Consider the following 17,239-nt stretch of genomic DNA (forward strand, 5'->3'; position numbering starts at 1 on the left):
TCAGGGTTAAACACTGCTCTGCCCATCTGACCAACCCAGCTACATCTTCCTGTCACCTATCACCCTCTTCTTCACTGTTAACGACTTGAACAAATCTTGGTGTCGTCTGCAAACTTATTATTCCCTCACATTCCCGTCTATATCATATATATAACAAACAATAAGGGAGCCAGTACTGAACAAAAAACAAATAAAGAACATTACAGCACAGGAACAGGCCCTTTGGCCCTCCCAGCCTGCGCCGTTCCAGATCCTTTATCTAAACCTGTTGCCTATTTACCAAGGTCTACTTCCCTCTGTTCCCGCCCATTCATTTTTTTGTCCAGATGTATCTTAAATGATGCTATCGTACCCGCCTCTACCACCTCCGCTGGCAAAGCATTCCAGGCACCCACCACCCTCTGCGTAAAAAACTTTCCACGCACATCTCCCTTAAACTTTTCCCCTCTCACCTTGAAATCGTGACCCCTTGTAATTGACACCCCCACTCTTGGAAAAAGCTTGTTGCTATCCACCCTGTCCATACCTCTCAATTTTGTAGACCTCAATCATGTCTCCCTTCAACCTCCGTCTTTCCAATGAAAACAATCCTAATCTACTCAACCTTTCTTCATAGCTAGCACCCTCCATACCAGGCAACATCCTGGTGAACCTCCTCTGCACCGTCTCCAAAGTATCCACATCCTTCTGGTAATGTGGCGACCAGAACTGCACGCAGTATTCCAAATGTGGCCTAACCAAAGTCCGATACAACTGTAACATGACCTGCCAACACTTGTACTCAATACCCTGTCCGATGAAGGCAAGCATGCTGTATGCCTTCTTGACCACTCTATCAACCTGCGTTGCCACCTTCAGGGTACAATAGACCTGAACTCCCAGATCTCTCTGGACATCAATTTTCCCCAGGACCCTTCCATTGACCATATAGTCCGCTCTTGAATTTGATCTTCCAAAATGCATCACCTCGCATTTGCCTGGATTGAACTCCATCTGCCATTTCTCTGCCCAACTCTCCAATCTATCTATCCCTGTGGTATGCTGCTGGCCACCTGCTTCCAGTTACTCAAACAGCCTCTACCACCTCCCTGTGTATCCGATTACTGAGCCAGTTTCGGATCAATCTCAACAAGTTTCCTAGAATTCCAGGTACTTAGGGCAAAATTCTCCGCCCCCCACGACGGGTGGGAGAATAGCGGGAGGGCCTTCCCGACATTTTTGCCGCCCTCCCGCTATTCTCCCCCCCCCCCCCCCCCCCCCCCGCCGAAGTCCCGACCCGAATCGCTGCCGCCGTTTTTTTACGGCCGGCAGCGATTCTCAGCTGTTAGATGGGCCGAAGTCCCAGCCCTTTCCGCCGTTTTTACGAACGGCAAACACACCTGGTCTTGCCATTCGTAAAAACGGCGTCACAAACTCGCTATTAATAACCATGGCACCGATTGGCACGGCAGTACCACGGCCGTGCCAAGGGTGCCATGGGCCCGCGATCGGTGGGCACCGATCGCGGGCAGCGGGCCCGCTGCCCGCGCACTACTTGTCCTTCCGCCGCCCCGCAGTATCCATTCGCGGGGCGGCTGAGGGGCAACCCGGCCCGCGCATGCGCGGGTTTCGCGCAAAAACGCGATGACGTCACCCGCGCATGCGCGGGTTGGAGTCTTCCAAACTGCGCATGCGCGGCTGACGTCATATGACGCGTCAGCCGGCGCTAACTCCGGCAAGCGGGCTTAACGATTTTCGTTAAGCCCGTCTTGCCGGAGCCTACGGCGTCGGGCTGCTAGCCCCGACCGGGGACCAGAATCGGTCCCCGGTCGGGAAGGGGCGCGCTGCCGTAAAACCCGCCCGGGTTTTACGGCAGCTTTACGATTTCTCCCGTTTTGGGAGAATCGCGCCCTGTAACTTTCTCAGTTATTCTCCCAGGTGGGACCTTGTCAAAGGCTTTGCTAAAATCCAAATAAACTACATCAACTACACTTCTTTTATCCACACACATGGTCACTTCATCAAACAATTCGATCAAATTTATTAGACATGACCTCCCTCTGACAAAGCCATACTGACCATCCCTGATCAAACCTTGCCTCTCCAAGTTAGAATTTTCTCCAATAGTTCCCCGACCACTAACGTGAGACTCACTGGTCTGTAATTCCCTGGTTTATCTCAACCCCACTTCCTGAAAAGTGGAACAACATTAGCTGTTCTCCGGGCCTCTGGCACTTCCCTCCGTGGCCAGAGAGGTATTAAAAACATGTGTCAGAGACTCTGCAATCTCCTCCCTCGCCTCCCACAGCAGCCTGGGACACAATTCATTCAGGCCCGGCATTTGTCTATTTTTAAGCCCGTCAAAACCTCCAATACCTCCTCCAACGTCCCTCTGGAAGAGCACCCACCTAGGCCTGCTCCGCGGCCCTAACCCCATAACCCAATCTAACCTTTTGGACACCAAGGGGCAATTTGCATGGCCAATCCACCTCTGCTGCACATCTTTGGACTGTGGGAGGAAACCGGAGCACCCAGGAGCAAATCCACGCAGACACGGGGAGAAAGTGCAAACTCCGCAGTCACCCGAAGCCAGAATCGAACCCGGGTCCCTGACGCTGTGAGGCAGCAGTGCTACCGATGTATTTCATGTATTCATAGACTATCTTAAGAGTTCGCCCTAATCTTATTCACAATCCCTTTTTCATGCTCCCTTTTTGTTCTTCTAATGGCTTTAAGTTCCCTCTTACACTTCCTACATTCCTCTCGGGCTGCAGTTAGATTTCTCCCTGTGGACTTGCTCAAAGCTTTTCTCTTCCTCCTTATCCAGTCCTGGATTATCCGAGACATCCAGAGTTCCCCGAGCTTATTGCTCCTCCACTCCCCCCTATAGGGAACAGATTGGACCTGCCAACTCAGTACAGACTGTGATCCAAGCCGGGAATCAAACCTGGGAACTTGGAGCTGTGAAGCAACAGTGCTAACCAGCGCCCTCATCAGCTTCCAGAATGGAGTCAGGCAATATAACTTAGAGGCTCCAGTTTAAATGAGGTTCTGTATTGGTTTTATTCTGGGTGAAGTTTTGTTCTGAATTTTACGCATAGCGATCAAGAGGTTGAATGTAAAGCAGCTCAGACTGCTGATCCTCTTCAATAATCTCCAAAACTGCTGCCTTTTCTTCATTTCACTGAATTTCCCAATCTCAATCCTCCTGGAGGAGAAAAACATTCATTAAATTTGAACTGTTGAATAAACAGATCATACTTCAAAATGTGGAAACAAAACATACCAGACATACACAAGTCAGTCAAATCGATCAGTCCCATGTTTAAGATCAGTCTTCACAAAATCAATTAACTACGTTATGCGCCTGAATAAAGACATAAACCTGTTTCTGAGCCAGGACTCACCTCCTGGGATTTAATTCAAAATCTCTTGGATAAAAATCAAATATTTTAATTGCTCAGAAAAACAAAATCAGATTAAAACTGCCCCTTGGACACGGACACCAAATGGTATCGGGTGAGCTGCTGTGATACACACTTCACATTTAATTCTTTTTTTTATATTTAGAGTACCCAACTAATTTTTTCCAATTATGGGGCAATTTAGCATGTTCAATCCACCTAACCTGCACATCTATGTGATGTGGGGGCAAAACTCACACAAACACGGGGAGAATGTGCAAACTCCGCACGGACAGTGACCCAGGGGCGGGATTTGAACCTGTGACCTCGGCACTGTGAGACTGCAGTGCTAACCATTGCGCCACTGTGCCGGCCGCGATATTTAATTCTATCCACTGAAAGTTGGGCCCTCAGTAGCTGTTAGTGATGCCCACAAAGACCTCAGGGCATCAACCGATCTCCCCTTCGGTTTCATGGAATAGGACTTTCATAGAACATAGAAAATACAGCACAGAACAGGCCCTTTGGCCCACAATGTTGTGCCGAACGTAGTGTACCTCGTTGGAGGGAGCGGCAACGGTGCCATTACCAGTGCCTTCAGGCTCGTGCCTCCACAGGACGCCACCTCCACCCGTTTCCATACTGCCCCCTCCCCATCCATTACCCACTTGCGTACCATCGAGACATTAACCGCCCAATAGTACCCAGAGAGGTTGGGCAACGCCAGCCCCCCTCTATCCCTGCCCCGCTCCAAAAAGACCCTCCTCACCCTCGGAGTCCCGTGCGCCCAAACAAATCCCGTGATGCTGCTGTTCACCCTCCTAAAAAAGGCCCTCGGAATGAAAATGGGGAGGCACTGGAACAAAAACAAAAACCTCGGGAGCACCGTCATTTTAACGGACTGTACTCTACCCGCGAACGACAGCGGCAGCATGTCCCACCTTTTAAACTCCTCCTCCATCTGCTCCACCAACTTAGTAAAATTAAGCTTATGCAAAGACCCCCAACTCCTAGCCACCTGAACCCCCAGGTACCTAAAACTCCTCACTGCCCTTTTTAGCGGGAGCCTACCAATCCCCTCCTCCTGATCACCCGGGTGTACAACAAACAGCTCGCTCTTGACCAGGTTCAATTTATAGCCCGAGAAACTCCCAAACTCAGCAAGAATCTCCATCACCTCCGGCATTCCCCCCACCGGGTCTGCTACATACAGCAACAAGTCATCCGCATACAGCGACACTCGGTGCTCCTCCCCACCCCGCACCAGACCTCTCCACCTCCCCGACTCCCTTAGCGGCATGGCCAGAGGCTCAATTGCCAACGCAAAAAGCAAGGGGGACAGGGGGCACCCCTGCCTCGTCCCACGGTAGAGCCTGAAGTACTTGGACCTCCTCCCATTTGTCGCTACACTCGCCATCGGGGCCTCGTACAGCAACCTCACCCATTTAATAAACCCCTCCCCAAACCCGAACCTCTCTAACACCTCCCACAAGTACCCCCACTCAAACCTATCAAAGGCCTTCTCCGCATCTAATGCGCTCCTATCCCTCTCCATTACTAAAGTGAAAGTCACAGAATTGTGGTCACGATCTCCTAAATGCTCCCCCACTAACAAATCTATCACCTGCCCTGGTTCATTACCAAGTACCAAATCCAATATGGCCTCCCCTCTGGTCGGACAATCTACATACTGTGTTAGAAAAGCTTCCTGGACACACTGCACAAACACTACCACATCCAAACTATTTGATCTAAAGAGTTTCCACTCAATGTTTGGGAAGTTGAAGTCACCCATGACTCTTACCCTGTGACTGCACCTTTCCAAAATCTGTTTCCCAATCTGTTCCTCCACATCTCTGCTGCTATTGGGGGGCCTATAGAAAACTCCCAACAAGGTGACTGCTCCTTTCCTATTTCTGACTTCAACCCATATTACCTCAGTAGGCAGATCCTCCTCAAACTGCCTTTCTGCAGCTGTTATACTATCTCTAATTAACAATGCCACCCCCCCCCACCTCTTTTACCACCCTCCCTAATTTTATTGAAACATCTATAACCAGGGACCTCCAACAACCATTTCTGCCCCTCTTCTATCCAAGTTTACCGTGATGGCCACCACATCGTGGTCCCAAGTACAGATCCATGCCTTAAATTTACCCACCTTATTCCTGATGCTTCTTGCATTGAAGTATACACACTTCAACCCATCTCCGTGCCTGCAAGTACTCTCCTTTGTCAGTGTTACCTTCCCCACTGCCTCACTACACGCTTTGGCGTCCTGAATATCGGCTTCCTTAGTTGCTGGACTACAAATCCAGTTCCCATTCCCCTGCCAAATTAGTTTAAACCCTCCCGAAGAGTACTAGAAAACCTCCCTCCCAGGATATTGGTGCCCCTCTGGTTCAGATGCAACTTGTCCTGCTTGACGTTCCTTACACAGCAGGCGGAGGCTCGTCCAATGGAGCCCGAGTGACAGATTCTGAAATGTAATGGCTAATGGCTTCAAAACATATTTTAAAAATTTGACAAATTGCCACAAACAATTTGCATCTTATTAGTTCAAGTTGTTACTGGGGCCAATTTCTAACCCTACCTGACTTTGTATAAAAGTTAGTTATAAGATATAATAGTTAAATTCTAACTCGTTTTGGATGTAATCTGTTGACCTTCTCGTGTAGCATTATTTGTTGCTTCAATCCAAGTGCCAATCAGATTGTGGACAATTCTCAAGTTACGCACCTCCATATATCTGTTAAATTTCCCTATGGGAGAATGGAACTCTCTCCACATATATCTGTTAAATTTCAGGGCGGCACGTGGCGCAGGGGGTAGCACTGGGACTGCAGGGCTGCGGACCTGGGTTCGAATCCCGGCTCTGGGTCACTGTCCGTGTGGAGTTTGCACATTCTCCACGTGTTTGCGTGGGTTTCACCCCCACAACCCAAAGATGTACAGGGTAGGTGGATTGGCCACGCTAAATTGCCCCTTAATTGGAAAAAAATAATTGGGTACTCTAAATTCTTTAAAAAAAAATATCTGTTAAATTTCCCTATGGGAGAACATAAGAACTAGGAGCAGGAGTCGGCCATCTGGCCCCTCGAGCCTGCTCCGCCATTCAATTAGATCATGGCTGATCTTTTGTGGACTCAGCTCCACTTTCCGGCCCGAACACCATATCCCTTAATCCCTTTATTCTTCAAAAAACTATCTATCTTTACCTTAAAAACATGTAATGAAGGAGCCTCAACTGCTTCACTGGGCAGGGAATTCCATAGATTCACAACCCTTTGGGTGAAGAAGTTCCTCCTAAACTCAGTCCTAAATCTACCAGCCCTTATTTTGAGGCTATGTCCCCTAGTTCTGCTTTCACTCACCAGTGGAAACAACCTGCCCGCATCTATCCTATCTATTCCCTTCATAATTTTATATGTTTCTATAAGATCCCCCCCTCATCCTTCTAAATTCCAACGAGCACAGTCCCAGTCTACTCAACCTCTCCTCGTAATCCAACCCCTTCAACTCTGGGATTAACGTAGTGAATCTCCTCTGCACACCCTCCAACGCCAGTACGTCCTTTCTCAAGTAAGGAGACCAAAACTGAACACAATACTCCAGGTGTGGCCTCACTAACACCTTATACAATTGCAGCATAACCTCCTTAGTCTTAAACTCCATTCCTCCAGCAATGAAGGACAAAACTCCATTTGCCTTCTTAATCACCTGTTGCACCTGTAAACCAACTTTCTGTGACTCATGCACTAGCATACCCAGGTCTCTCTGCACAGCGGCATGCTTTAATATTTTATCATTTAAATAATAATCCCTTTTGCTGTTATTCCTACCAAAATGGATAACCTCACATACTTCCAGTATCCTCTGCACTTTTCGCTTTACCACTCATCTTAGTGTCATCTGCAAACTTGGACACATTGCCCTTGGTCCCCAACTCCAAATCATCTATGTAAATTGTGAACAATTGTGGGCCCAACACAGATCCCTGAGGGACACCACTAGCTACTGATCGCCAACCAGAGAAACACCCATTAATCCCCACTCTTTGCTTTCTATTAATTAACCAATCCTCTATCCATGCTACTACGTTACCATTAATGCCATGCATCTTTATCTTATGCAGCAACCTTTTGTGTGGCACCTCGTCAAAAGCTTTCTGGAAACTCAGATATACCGCATCCATTGGCTCCCCATTATCTACTGCACTGGTAATGTCCTCAAAAAATTCCACTAAATTAGTTAGGCACAACCTGCCCTTTATGAACCCATGCTGCGTCTGCCCAATGGGACAATTTCTATCCAGATGCCTCGCTATTTCTTCCTTGATGATAGATTCCAGCATCTTCCTTACTACCGAAGTTAAGCTCACTGGCCTATAATTTCCTGCTCTCTGCCTACCTCCTTTTTTAACAATGGTGTCACGTTTGCTAATTTCCAATCCACCGGGACCACCCCAGAGTCTAGTGAATTTCGGTAAATTATCACTAGTGCAGCTGCAATTTCCCTAGCCATCTCTTTTAGCACTCTGGGATGCATTCCATCAGGGCCAGGAGACTTGTCTACCTTTAGCCCCACTAGCTTGCCCATTACTACCTCCTTAGTGATAACAATTATCTGAAGGTCCTCACCTGTCATAGCCTCATTTCTATCAGTCGCTGGCATGTTATTTGTGTCTTCCACTGTGAAGACCGACCCAAAAAACCTGTTCAGTTCCTCAGCCATTTCCTCATTTCCCATTATTAAATCTCCCATCTCATCCTCTAAAGGACCAATATTTACCTTAGCCACTCTTTTTTGTTTTATATATTTTCAGAAACTTTTGCTATCTATTTTTATATTGTGAGCAAGTTTACTCTCAATCTATCTTACTCTTCTTTATAGCTTTTTTAGTAGCTTTCTGTTGCCCCCTAAAGATTTCTCAGTCCTGTAGTCTCCCAGCAATCTTTGCCACTTTATATGCTTTTTCCTTCAATTTGATACTCTCCCTTATTTCCTTCGATATCCACGGTCGATTTTCCCTCCTTCTACGTCCTTCCCTTTTGTTGGTATAAACCTTTGCTGAGTACTGTGAAAAATCGCTTGGAAGGTTCTCCACTGTTCCTCAACTGTTCCAGCATAAAGTCTTTGCTCCCAGTCTACTTTAGCTAGTTTTTCTCTCATCCCATTGTAATCTCCTTTGTTTAAGCACAAAACACGAGTATTTGATTTTACCTTCTCACCCTCCATCTGTATTTTAAATTCCACCATATTGTGATTGCTCCTTTCGAGGGGATCCCTAACTATGAGATTATTAATCAATCCTGCCTCATTACACAGGACAAGATCTAGGACCGCTTGTTCCCTCGTAGGTTCCATTACATACTGTTCTAGGAAACTATCGTGGATACATTCTATAAACTCCTCCTCAAGGCTGCCTTGACCGACCTGGTTAAACCAATCGACATGTAGATTAAAATCCCCCATGATAACTGCTGTACCATTTCTACATGCATCAGTTATTTCTTTGTTTATTGCCTATTACTATTTGGTGGCCGATAGACTACTCCTATCAGTGACTTTTTCGCCTTGCTATTCCTGATTTCTACCCAAATGGATTCAACCTTATCCTCCATAGATCCGATGTCATCCCTTAATATTGCCCGGATGTCATCCTTAAATAACAGAGCTACACCACCTCCCTTACCATCCACTCTGTCCTTCCGAATAGTCTGATACCCTCGGATATTTAACTCCCAGTCGTGACCATCCTTTAACCATGTTTCAGTAATGGCCACTAAATCATAGTCATTCACGATGATTTACGCCATCAACTCATTTACCTTATTCCGCAAACTACGAGCATTCAGGTAAAGTACACTTGTGTTGGCTTTTATACCTCTGTTTTGAATCTTAACACCTCGATCAGTAACCTCTCTCCAAGTTATTTTTCCTCTTAATTTTTCTCCTAATTTTCCTGCCGTGTCGCTTTCCATTTATGTTTTTGCTTCCCATTTTATTCCTTTTAGTATTACTGGGCCTATTCACTGAGCTCCCCTCAGTCACTGTACCTTGTACTGTCGCCCTTTTTGATTTTTGACTATGGCTTCTCTGCCTTGCACTTTCCCCTTACTTCCTTTTGCTTCTGTCCCTGTTTTACTACCTTTCAACTTCCTGCATCGTTCCCATTCCCCTGCCACATTAGTTTAAACTCTCTAACCAACCGCTCTAGCAAATAACCCCCCCCTAGGACATCAGTTCCAGTCCTGCCCAGGTGCAGACCGTCCAGTTTGTTGAGGTCCCACCTCCCCCAGAACCGGTCCCAATGCCCCAGGAATCTGAAACCCTCCCCCTGACACCATCCCTTCAGCCACGTATTCATATATCCTGTCATTTCTACTCTGACGAGCACATGGCACCAGTAGTAATCCTGAGATCTTCTCACCTGAGAATGGAACTCTCTCCATACATATGTTAAATTTTCCTGTGGGAGAATGAAAAATCTCTCCATTTATATCTTACCCATTCATCATCAGCAGCTCCTTCTCCTGGGGTGCTACCTTTGCCATCTTGCTCCTTTTTAGACTTTGCAGCAAATATGTTGTCAGTCCAAGAAGTTCCCATCTTCTCACCTCCTGCAAAGTTGCATTTAGTCACAGTTCCAGCATCCATTTTGGCCAGTGAAACTGAAACACAGAGCTGGCATTACTACGGCAAGAGCTGGCATTACTACGGCAAGAGCTGGCATTACTACGGCAAGAGCTGGCATTACTACGGCAAGAGCTGGCATTACTACGGCAAGACCTGGCATTACTACGGCAAGAGCTGGCATTACTACGGCAAGAGAATACTCAGGTTCAGTCGACCAGGCTAGATGGAATTGAGGTTCAAAAGGAGGAGGTGTTATCAATTTTGGAAAATGTCAAAATAGATAAGTCCCCTGGGCCAGATAGGATTTATCCAAGGATTCTCTGGGAAGCCAGGGAGGAGATTGCAGAGCCTTTGTCCTTGATCTTTATGTCGTCTTTGTCGACAGCAATAGTGCCGGAAGACTGGAGGATAGCAAATGTTGTCCCCTTGTTCAAGAAGGGGAGTAGAGACAACCCTGGTAATTATAGACCTGTGAGCCTCACTTCGGTTGTGGGTAAAATGTTGGAAAAGGTTAAAGAGATAGGGTTTATAATCATCTTGAAAAGAACAAGTTGATTAGCGATAGTCAACACGGTTTTGTCAAGGGTAGGTCATGCCTCACAAACCTTATTGAGTTTTTTCAGAAGGTGACCAAACAGGTGGATCAGGGTAAAGCTGTTGATGTGGTGTATATGGATTTCAGTAAGGCGTTTGATAAGGTTCCCCATGGTAGGCTATTGCAGAAAATAAGGAAGTATGGAATTGAAGGTGATTTAGCGGTTTGGATCAGTAATTGGCTAGCTGAAAGAAGACAGAGGGTGGTGGTTGATGGCAAATGTTCATCCTGGAGTTCAGTTACTAGTGGTGTACCGCAAGGATCTGTTTTGGGGCCACTGCTGTTTGTCATTTTTATAAATGACCTGGAAGAGGGTGTAGAAGGATGGGTTAGCAAATTTGCAGATGACACGAAGGTCGGTGGAGTTGTGGATAGTGCTGAAGGATGTTATAGGATACAGAGGGACATAGATAAGCTGCAGAGCTGGGCTGAGAGGTGGCAGATGGAGTTTAATGCGGTAAAGTGTGAGGTGGTTCACTTTGGAAGGAGTAACAGGAATGCAGAGTACTGAGCTAATGGCAAGATTCTTGGTAGTGTAGATGAACAGAGATCTCGGCATCCAGGTACATAAATCCCTGAAAGTTGCCACCCAGGTTAATAGGGCTGTTAAGAAGGCATATGGTGACTTCCGGTGGCGGCGATGTCCGAGTGAGCCGTACATTCGGTGGGCTCTCACTCCGGCGGGCCTGAACAGCTGATTCCCCGCGATAGCGGGACCACGGGGGCGGCAGAAAGGCTGCCGTGAAAGAAGAGGAGAGCGGGCTGCAGAAGATGGAAGTGTGGAAGGCCAGCAGGTGAGGAAGAAAGAGAGAGAGACGGAGGCAAGGATGAAGCTGACCTGAAGGGAAAGATGGTGGACCCACGGACCTTCCTTCCTCCAGGACAAAGGGAAAAAAAAGTTTGGAGTTGCTGAGGAGGGACAGCTTGGACCCACTTCAGATGCCCAGGAGGTAAAATTTAAGGAGCTGGGCGAAGGAAAGCGGCAGCGAAGGCGCTGAGGAGCGGGCTGCGGCACATGGAACAGCGGGATTCCAGAAGGCAGAAGAAGAAGGAGAAAAAGGGACAGAGACAAGGACCTGAAGGAAATTACCTGGGACCTAAGATGGCGGACACACGGACCCCGGACTCAGCAATCCAGTTGGCGCTGGATAACATGCTCCAGGTAATGAAGTCCAGTTTTGAAGCGCTGAAGCGGGACAGCTTGGACCCAATCCAGAAAGCGGTGGATCAGCTGAACCAGAGGATGGACGCCCAGGATGTTAAAGTTAAGGAGCTGGGAGAGGCGGTGGAGGAGCAGGCGGATGCGCAAACGGTTGCAGCGCTAGAAGTGGACGGCCTGAAAGAGCGGCAGAGAAGAGGTTAAGAGGTGACTTAATAGAGGCATACAAAATGATCAGAGGGTTAGATAGGGTGGACAGCGAGAGCCTTCTCCCGCGGATGGGGGTGGCTAGCACGAGGGGACATAGCCTTAAATTGAGGGGTAATAGATATAGGTCAGAGGTCAGAGGTGGGTTTTTTACGCAAAGAGTGGTGAGGCCGTGGAATGCTCTACCTGCAACAGTAGTGAACTCGCCAACATTGAGAGCATTTAAAAGTTTATTGGATAAGCATATGGATGATAATGGCATAGTGTAGGTTAGATGGCCTTTAGATTTTTTCCATGTCGGTGCAACATCGAGGGCCGAAGGGCCTGTACTGCGCTGTATCGTTCTATGTTCTAAGACTGCTGGACAGAGTGGAGGAGCTGGAGAATAGAGTCCGCAGGAACAATCTGAGGATGGTCGGCCTCCCGGAGGGAGCTGAGGGAGCTGATGCCGCAGCGTTTGTAGCAGACCTGCTGAAGCAGCTGATGGGGGCCGAAGCCTTTCCGCGACCGCTGGAGCTGGAGGGGGCACACAGAGTGCAGGCAAGGCAGGGGCGGCCGGGCGGACCCCCCCGCCCGATGGTGATTAGGTTCCACAGGTTCGTGGACAAGGAGCGGGTGCTGCAGTGGGCAAAGAGTGCCAGGAGCAGCACGTGGAACAACAGTGTTCTTCGCATTTACCAGGACCTAAGCCAGGAGGTGGCTCGGCGGCGAGCAGCCTTTAAGAATGTCAAGGAGGTGCTGTTCAGGAAGCACGTGAAGTTTGGTCTGCTGTTCCCAGCTCGGCTATGGGTCACGCACCAGGGTCAACACCACTACTTCTCCGAGCCCGAAGAAGCGATGGATTTTGTGAGGGACCTGGGGCTGGTCCAGTTTGAGGAGCTTGGAGGAGAAATTTGGGCTGGTAAGGGGAAATGATTTTAGATACCTACAGTTGCGGGACTTTGTTCGTAGACAGGTCCCATCTTTCCCGCGCCTCCCGCCAATGGGGATCCTAGACAGAATAGTCTCTGGGAGGGATGAAGGGGAGGGTAGAGTCTCGGATATTTATAAGGTGCTCATGAGGGAGGAAGGGTCCCAGACAGAGGAACTGAAACTTAAATGGGAGGAGGAGCTAGGCGGGGAAATGGAGGATGGGCTGTGGGGAGAGGCCCTGAGTAGGGTAAACTCGACCGCGACATGTGCAAGGCTCGGCCTGATTCAGTTTAAGGTCGTTCACCGGGCCCATATGACGGTGGCTCGGATGAGCAAATTTTTCGGGAGAGAGGACAAATGCGCTAGGTGCGCGGGAGGACCAGCGAACCATGTTCACATGTTTTGGGCATGCCCTGAGCTGAGGGGGTACTGGGAGGGATTTGCGGGGGTCATGTCCCAGGTGCTAAAAACAAGGGTGGTGATGAGTCCAGGGGTGGCAATTTTTGGGGTTTCGGAAGACCCGGGCGTCCAGGGGGAGAAAGAGGCCGATATTTTGGCCTTTGCTTCCCTGATAGCCCGGCGACGAATATTATTGGCGTGGAGGGACTCAAAGCCCCCGAAGACTGAGTGGTGGCTTGCGGACATGTCGAGTTTCCGGGGGATGAAAAAAATTAAGTTCGTCTTGAGGGGATCTGTGCAGGGGTTCACCCGGAGGTGGCAACCATTTATTGACTTCTTTGCGGGAGAGTGAGCGTCGGCAGGGGGGTGGGGGGAGGGGGTAGAGTAGAATAGGAGGGAAAATATGGCGGGTAGTACCGGTGGGAGGAGAGCGAGCTTGTGCAATATGTTATGGTGGAAGTATTGAAAGTACGTGGATGTTTGCACATTTTTGCCTTTTTTGCTTCCTTTCTGATGATGTCTGTAACTGTTTATAAAGCCAAAAACTACCTCAATAAAATTGTTTATTAAAAAAAAAAAGAAGGCATATGGTGTGCTAGCCTTTATCAGTAGGGGGATTGAGTTTCGGAGCCACAAGGTCATGCTGCAGCTGTACATAACTCTGGTGCGCCCGCTCCTGGAGTACTGCGTGCAGTTCTGGTCACCACATTATAGGAAGGACGTGGAAGCTTTGGAAAGGGTTCAGAGGAGATTTACTAGGATGTTGCCTGGTATGGAGGGAAGGTCTTACGAGGAAAGGCTCAGGGACTTGAGGTTGTTTTCGTTAGAGAGGAGAAGGCTGAGAGGTGACTTAATAGAGACATATAAGATAGTCAGAGGGTTAGATAGGGTGGACAGTGAGAGTCTTTTTCCTCGGATGGTGATGACCAACACGAGGGGACATAGCTTTAAATTGAGGGGAGGTAGATATAAGACAGATGTCAGAGGCAGTTTCTTTACTCAGAGAGTAGTAGGGGCATGGAACGCCCTGCCTGCAACAGTAGTAGACTCGCCAACTTTAAGGGCATTTAAGTGGTCACTGGATAGACACATGGATGAAAATGGAATAGTGTAGGTCAGATAGGCTTCAGATGGTTTCACAGGTCGGCGCAATATCGAGGGCCGAAGGGCCCGTACTGCGCTGTAGTGTTCTATGTACTACGGCAAGAGCTGGTATTACTGAGGCAGGAATCAGTGCTGGGACCTTTGCTGTTCGTAGTATATATAAATGATTTGGAGGAAAATGCAACTGGTCTGATTAGTAAGTTTGCAGACGACACAAAGGTTGGTGGAATTGCGGATAGCAATGAGGACTGTCAGAGGATACAGCAGGATTTAGGTCATTTGGAGACTTGGGCGGACAGATGGCAGATGGAGTTTAATCTGGACAAATGTGGTAATGCATTTTCGATGGTCTAATGTAGGTAGGATATATACAGTGAATGGTAGAACCCTCAAGAGTATTGACAGTCAGAGGGATCTAGGTGTACAGGTCCACAGGTCACTGAAAGGGGCAACACAGGTGGAGAAGGTAGTCAAGAAGGCATATGGCATGCTTGCCTTCATTGGCCGGGGCATTGAGTATAAAAATTGGCAAGTCATGTTGCAGCTGTATAGAACCTTAGTTAGGCCACACTTGGAGTATAGTGTTCAATTCTGGTCGCCACACTACCAGAAGGATGTGGAGGCTTTAGAGATGGTGCAGAAGAGATTTACCAGGATGTTGCCTGGTATGGAGGGCATTAGCTATGAGGAGAGGTTGAATAAACTCGGTTTGTTCTCACTGGAACGACGGAGGTTGAGGGACAACCTGATAGAGGTCTACAAAATTATGAGTGGCATAGACAGGGTGGATAGTCAGAGGCTTTTCCCCAGGGTAGAGGGGTCAATTACTCGGCAGCATTGGTTTAAGGAGCGAGAGGCAAGGTTTAGAGGAGATGTACGAGTTTTTTTTACACAGAGGGTAGTGGGTGTCTGGAACTCGCTGCCGGAGGAAGTGGTGGAAGCAGGGACGATAGTGACATTTCAGGGGCATCTTGACAAATACATGAATAGGATGGGAAGAGAAGGATACGGACCACAGAAGTGTAGAAAATTTTAGTTTAGACGGGCAGCATGGTCGGCACAGGCTTGGAGGGCTGAAGGGCCTGTTCCTGTGCTGCACTTTTCTTTGTTCTTTGTTCAAGAGCTGGCATTACTACGGCAAGAGCTGGCGTTACTAAGTTTATGCAGTGATCACTCACTGACCCTCATAATCAGTGACCCATCAGTTAAAGACACAAGAACACTGGATTATTCCTCAGGCTTGATGACAGCTTGATGTTTCTGTATCCCAGCAAGTGTTAGCTGTTCTCCAATCCGCAGCACACTCCTCTCTGAATCATAAGGTTCTTAGTTCAAGTCCCACTGGGATTAACAAACAAAACTCAATGCTGACACTGCAGTGCGGTACTGAGGGAGTGCTGCACTGTATTCACACTACAGTGCGGTACTGAGGGAGTGCAGCACTGTCCTCTCACTGCAGTGCGGTACTGAGGGAGTGCTGCACTGTCTTCACACTGACACTGCAGTGCGGTACTGAGGGAGTGCTGCACTGTCTACACACTGCAGTGCGGTACTGAGGGAGTGCAACACTGTCCTCACACTGCAGTGCGGTACTGAGGGAGTGCTGCACTGTCTTCACACTGACACTGCTGTGTGGTACTGAGGGAGTGCTGCACTGTCTACACACTGACACTGCAGTGTGGTACTGAGGGAATGCTGCACTGTCTACACACTGCAGTGCGGTACTGAGGGAGTACTGCACTGTCTTCACACTGCAGTGCGGTACTGAGGGAGTGCTGCACTGTCTTCACACTGACACTGCAGTGTGGTACTGAGGGAGTGCTGCACTGTCTTCACACTGCAGTGCGGTACTGAGGGAGTGCTGCACTGTCCTCTCACTGCAGTGCGGTACTGAGGGAGTGCTGCACTGTCTACACACTGCAGTGTGGTACTGAGGGAGTGCTGCACTGTCTTCACACTGCAGTGTGGTACTGAGGGAGTGCTGCACTGTCTTCACACTGACACTACAGTGCGGTACTGAGGGAGTGCAACACTGTCTACACACTGCAGTGCGGTACTGAGGGAGTGCTGCACTGTCTACACACTGACACTGCTGTGTGGTACTGAGGGAGTGCTGCACTGTCTACACACTGCAGTGCGGTACTGAGGGAGTGCTGCACTGTCTTCACACTGCAGTGCGGTACTGAGGGAGTGCTGCACTGTCTACACACTGACACTGCAGTGTGGTACTGAGGGAATGCTGCACTGTCTACACACTGCAGTGCGGTACTGAGGGAGTACTGCACTGTCTTCACACTGCAGTGCGGTACTGAGGGAGTGCTGCACTGTCTTCACACTGACACTGCAGTGTGGTACTGAGGGAGTGCTGCACTGTCTTCACACTGACACTGCAGTGCGGTACTGAGGGAGTGCTGCACTGTCTTCACACTGCAGTGCGGTACTGAGGGAGTGCTGCACTGTCCTCTCACTGCAGTGCGGTACTGAGGGAGTGCTGCACTGTCTACACACTGCAGTGTGGTACTGAGGGAGTGCTGCACTGTCTTCACACTGCAGTGTGGTACTGAGGGAGTGCTGCACTGTCTTCACACTGCAGTGTGGTACTGAGGGAGTGCTGCACTGTCTTCACACTGCAGTGTGGTACTGAGGGAGTGCTGCACTGTCTACACACTGACACTGCAGTGCGGTACTGAGGGAGTGCTGCACTGTCTACACACTGCAGTGCGGTACTGAGGGAGTGCTGCACTGTCTACACACTGACACTGCTGTGTGGTACTGAGGGAGTGCTGCACTGTCTACACACTGACACTGCAGTGCGGTACTGAGGGAATGCTGCACTGTCTA

At 48.8% G+C, this 17,239-nt stretch overlaps 1 protein-coding gene across 1 annotated transcript in view; it reads right to left on the bottom strand.

The window, feature by feature from the left end:
• Positions 1-3,017: 3,017 nt before the first annotated feature.
• The window catches only part of LOC119974803 (arpin-like), a 30,226-nt gene continuing 16,004 nt past the window's right edge, over positions 3,018-17,239 (bottom strand). The window contains exons 3-4 of the mRNA XM_038814067.1: positions 9,894-10,057; positions 3,018-3,187 (exon numbers count right to left, since the gene is read on the bottom strand). Of these exons, the coding sequence (XP_038669995.1) occupies positions 3,179-3,187; positions 9,894-10,057 (173 nt within the window). The 3' untranslated portion in view covers positions 3,018-3,178. The remainder of the gene's footprint in view (positions 3,188-9,893; positions 10,058-17,239) is intronic.

This window comes from Scyliorhinus canicula, chromosome 12 (genome assembly GCF_902713615.1).
Source record: "Scyliorhinus canicula chromosome 12, sScyCan1.1, whole genome shotgun sequence".
NCBI classification, from domain to species: domain Eukaryota; kingdom Metazoa; phylum Chordata; class Chondrichthyes; order Carcharhiniformes; family Scyliorhinidae; genus Scyliorhinus; species Scyliorhinus canicula.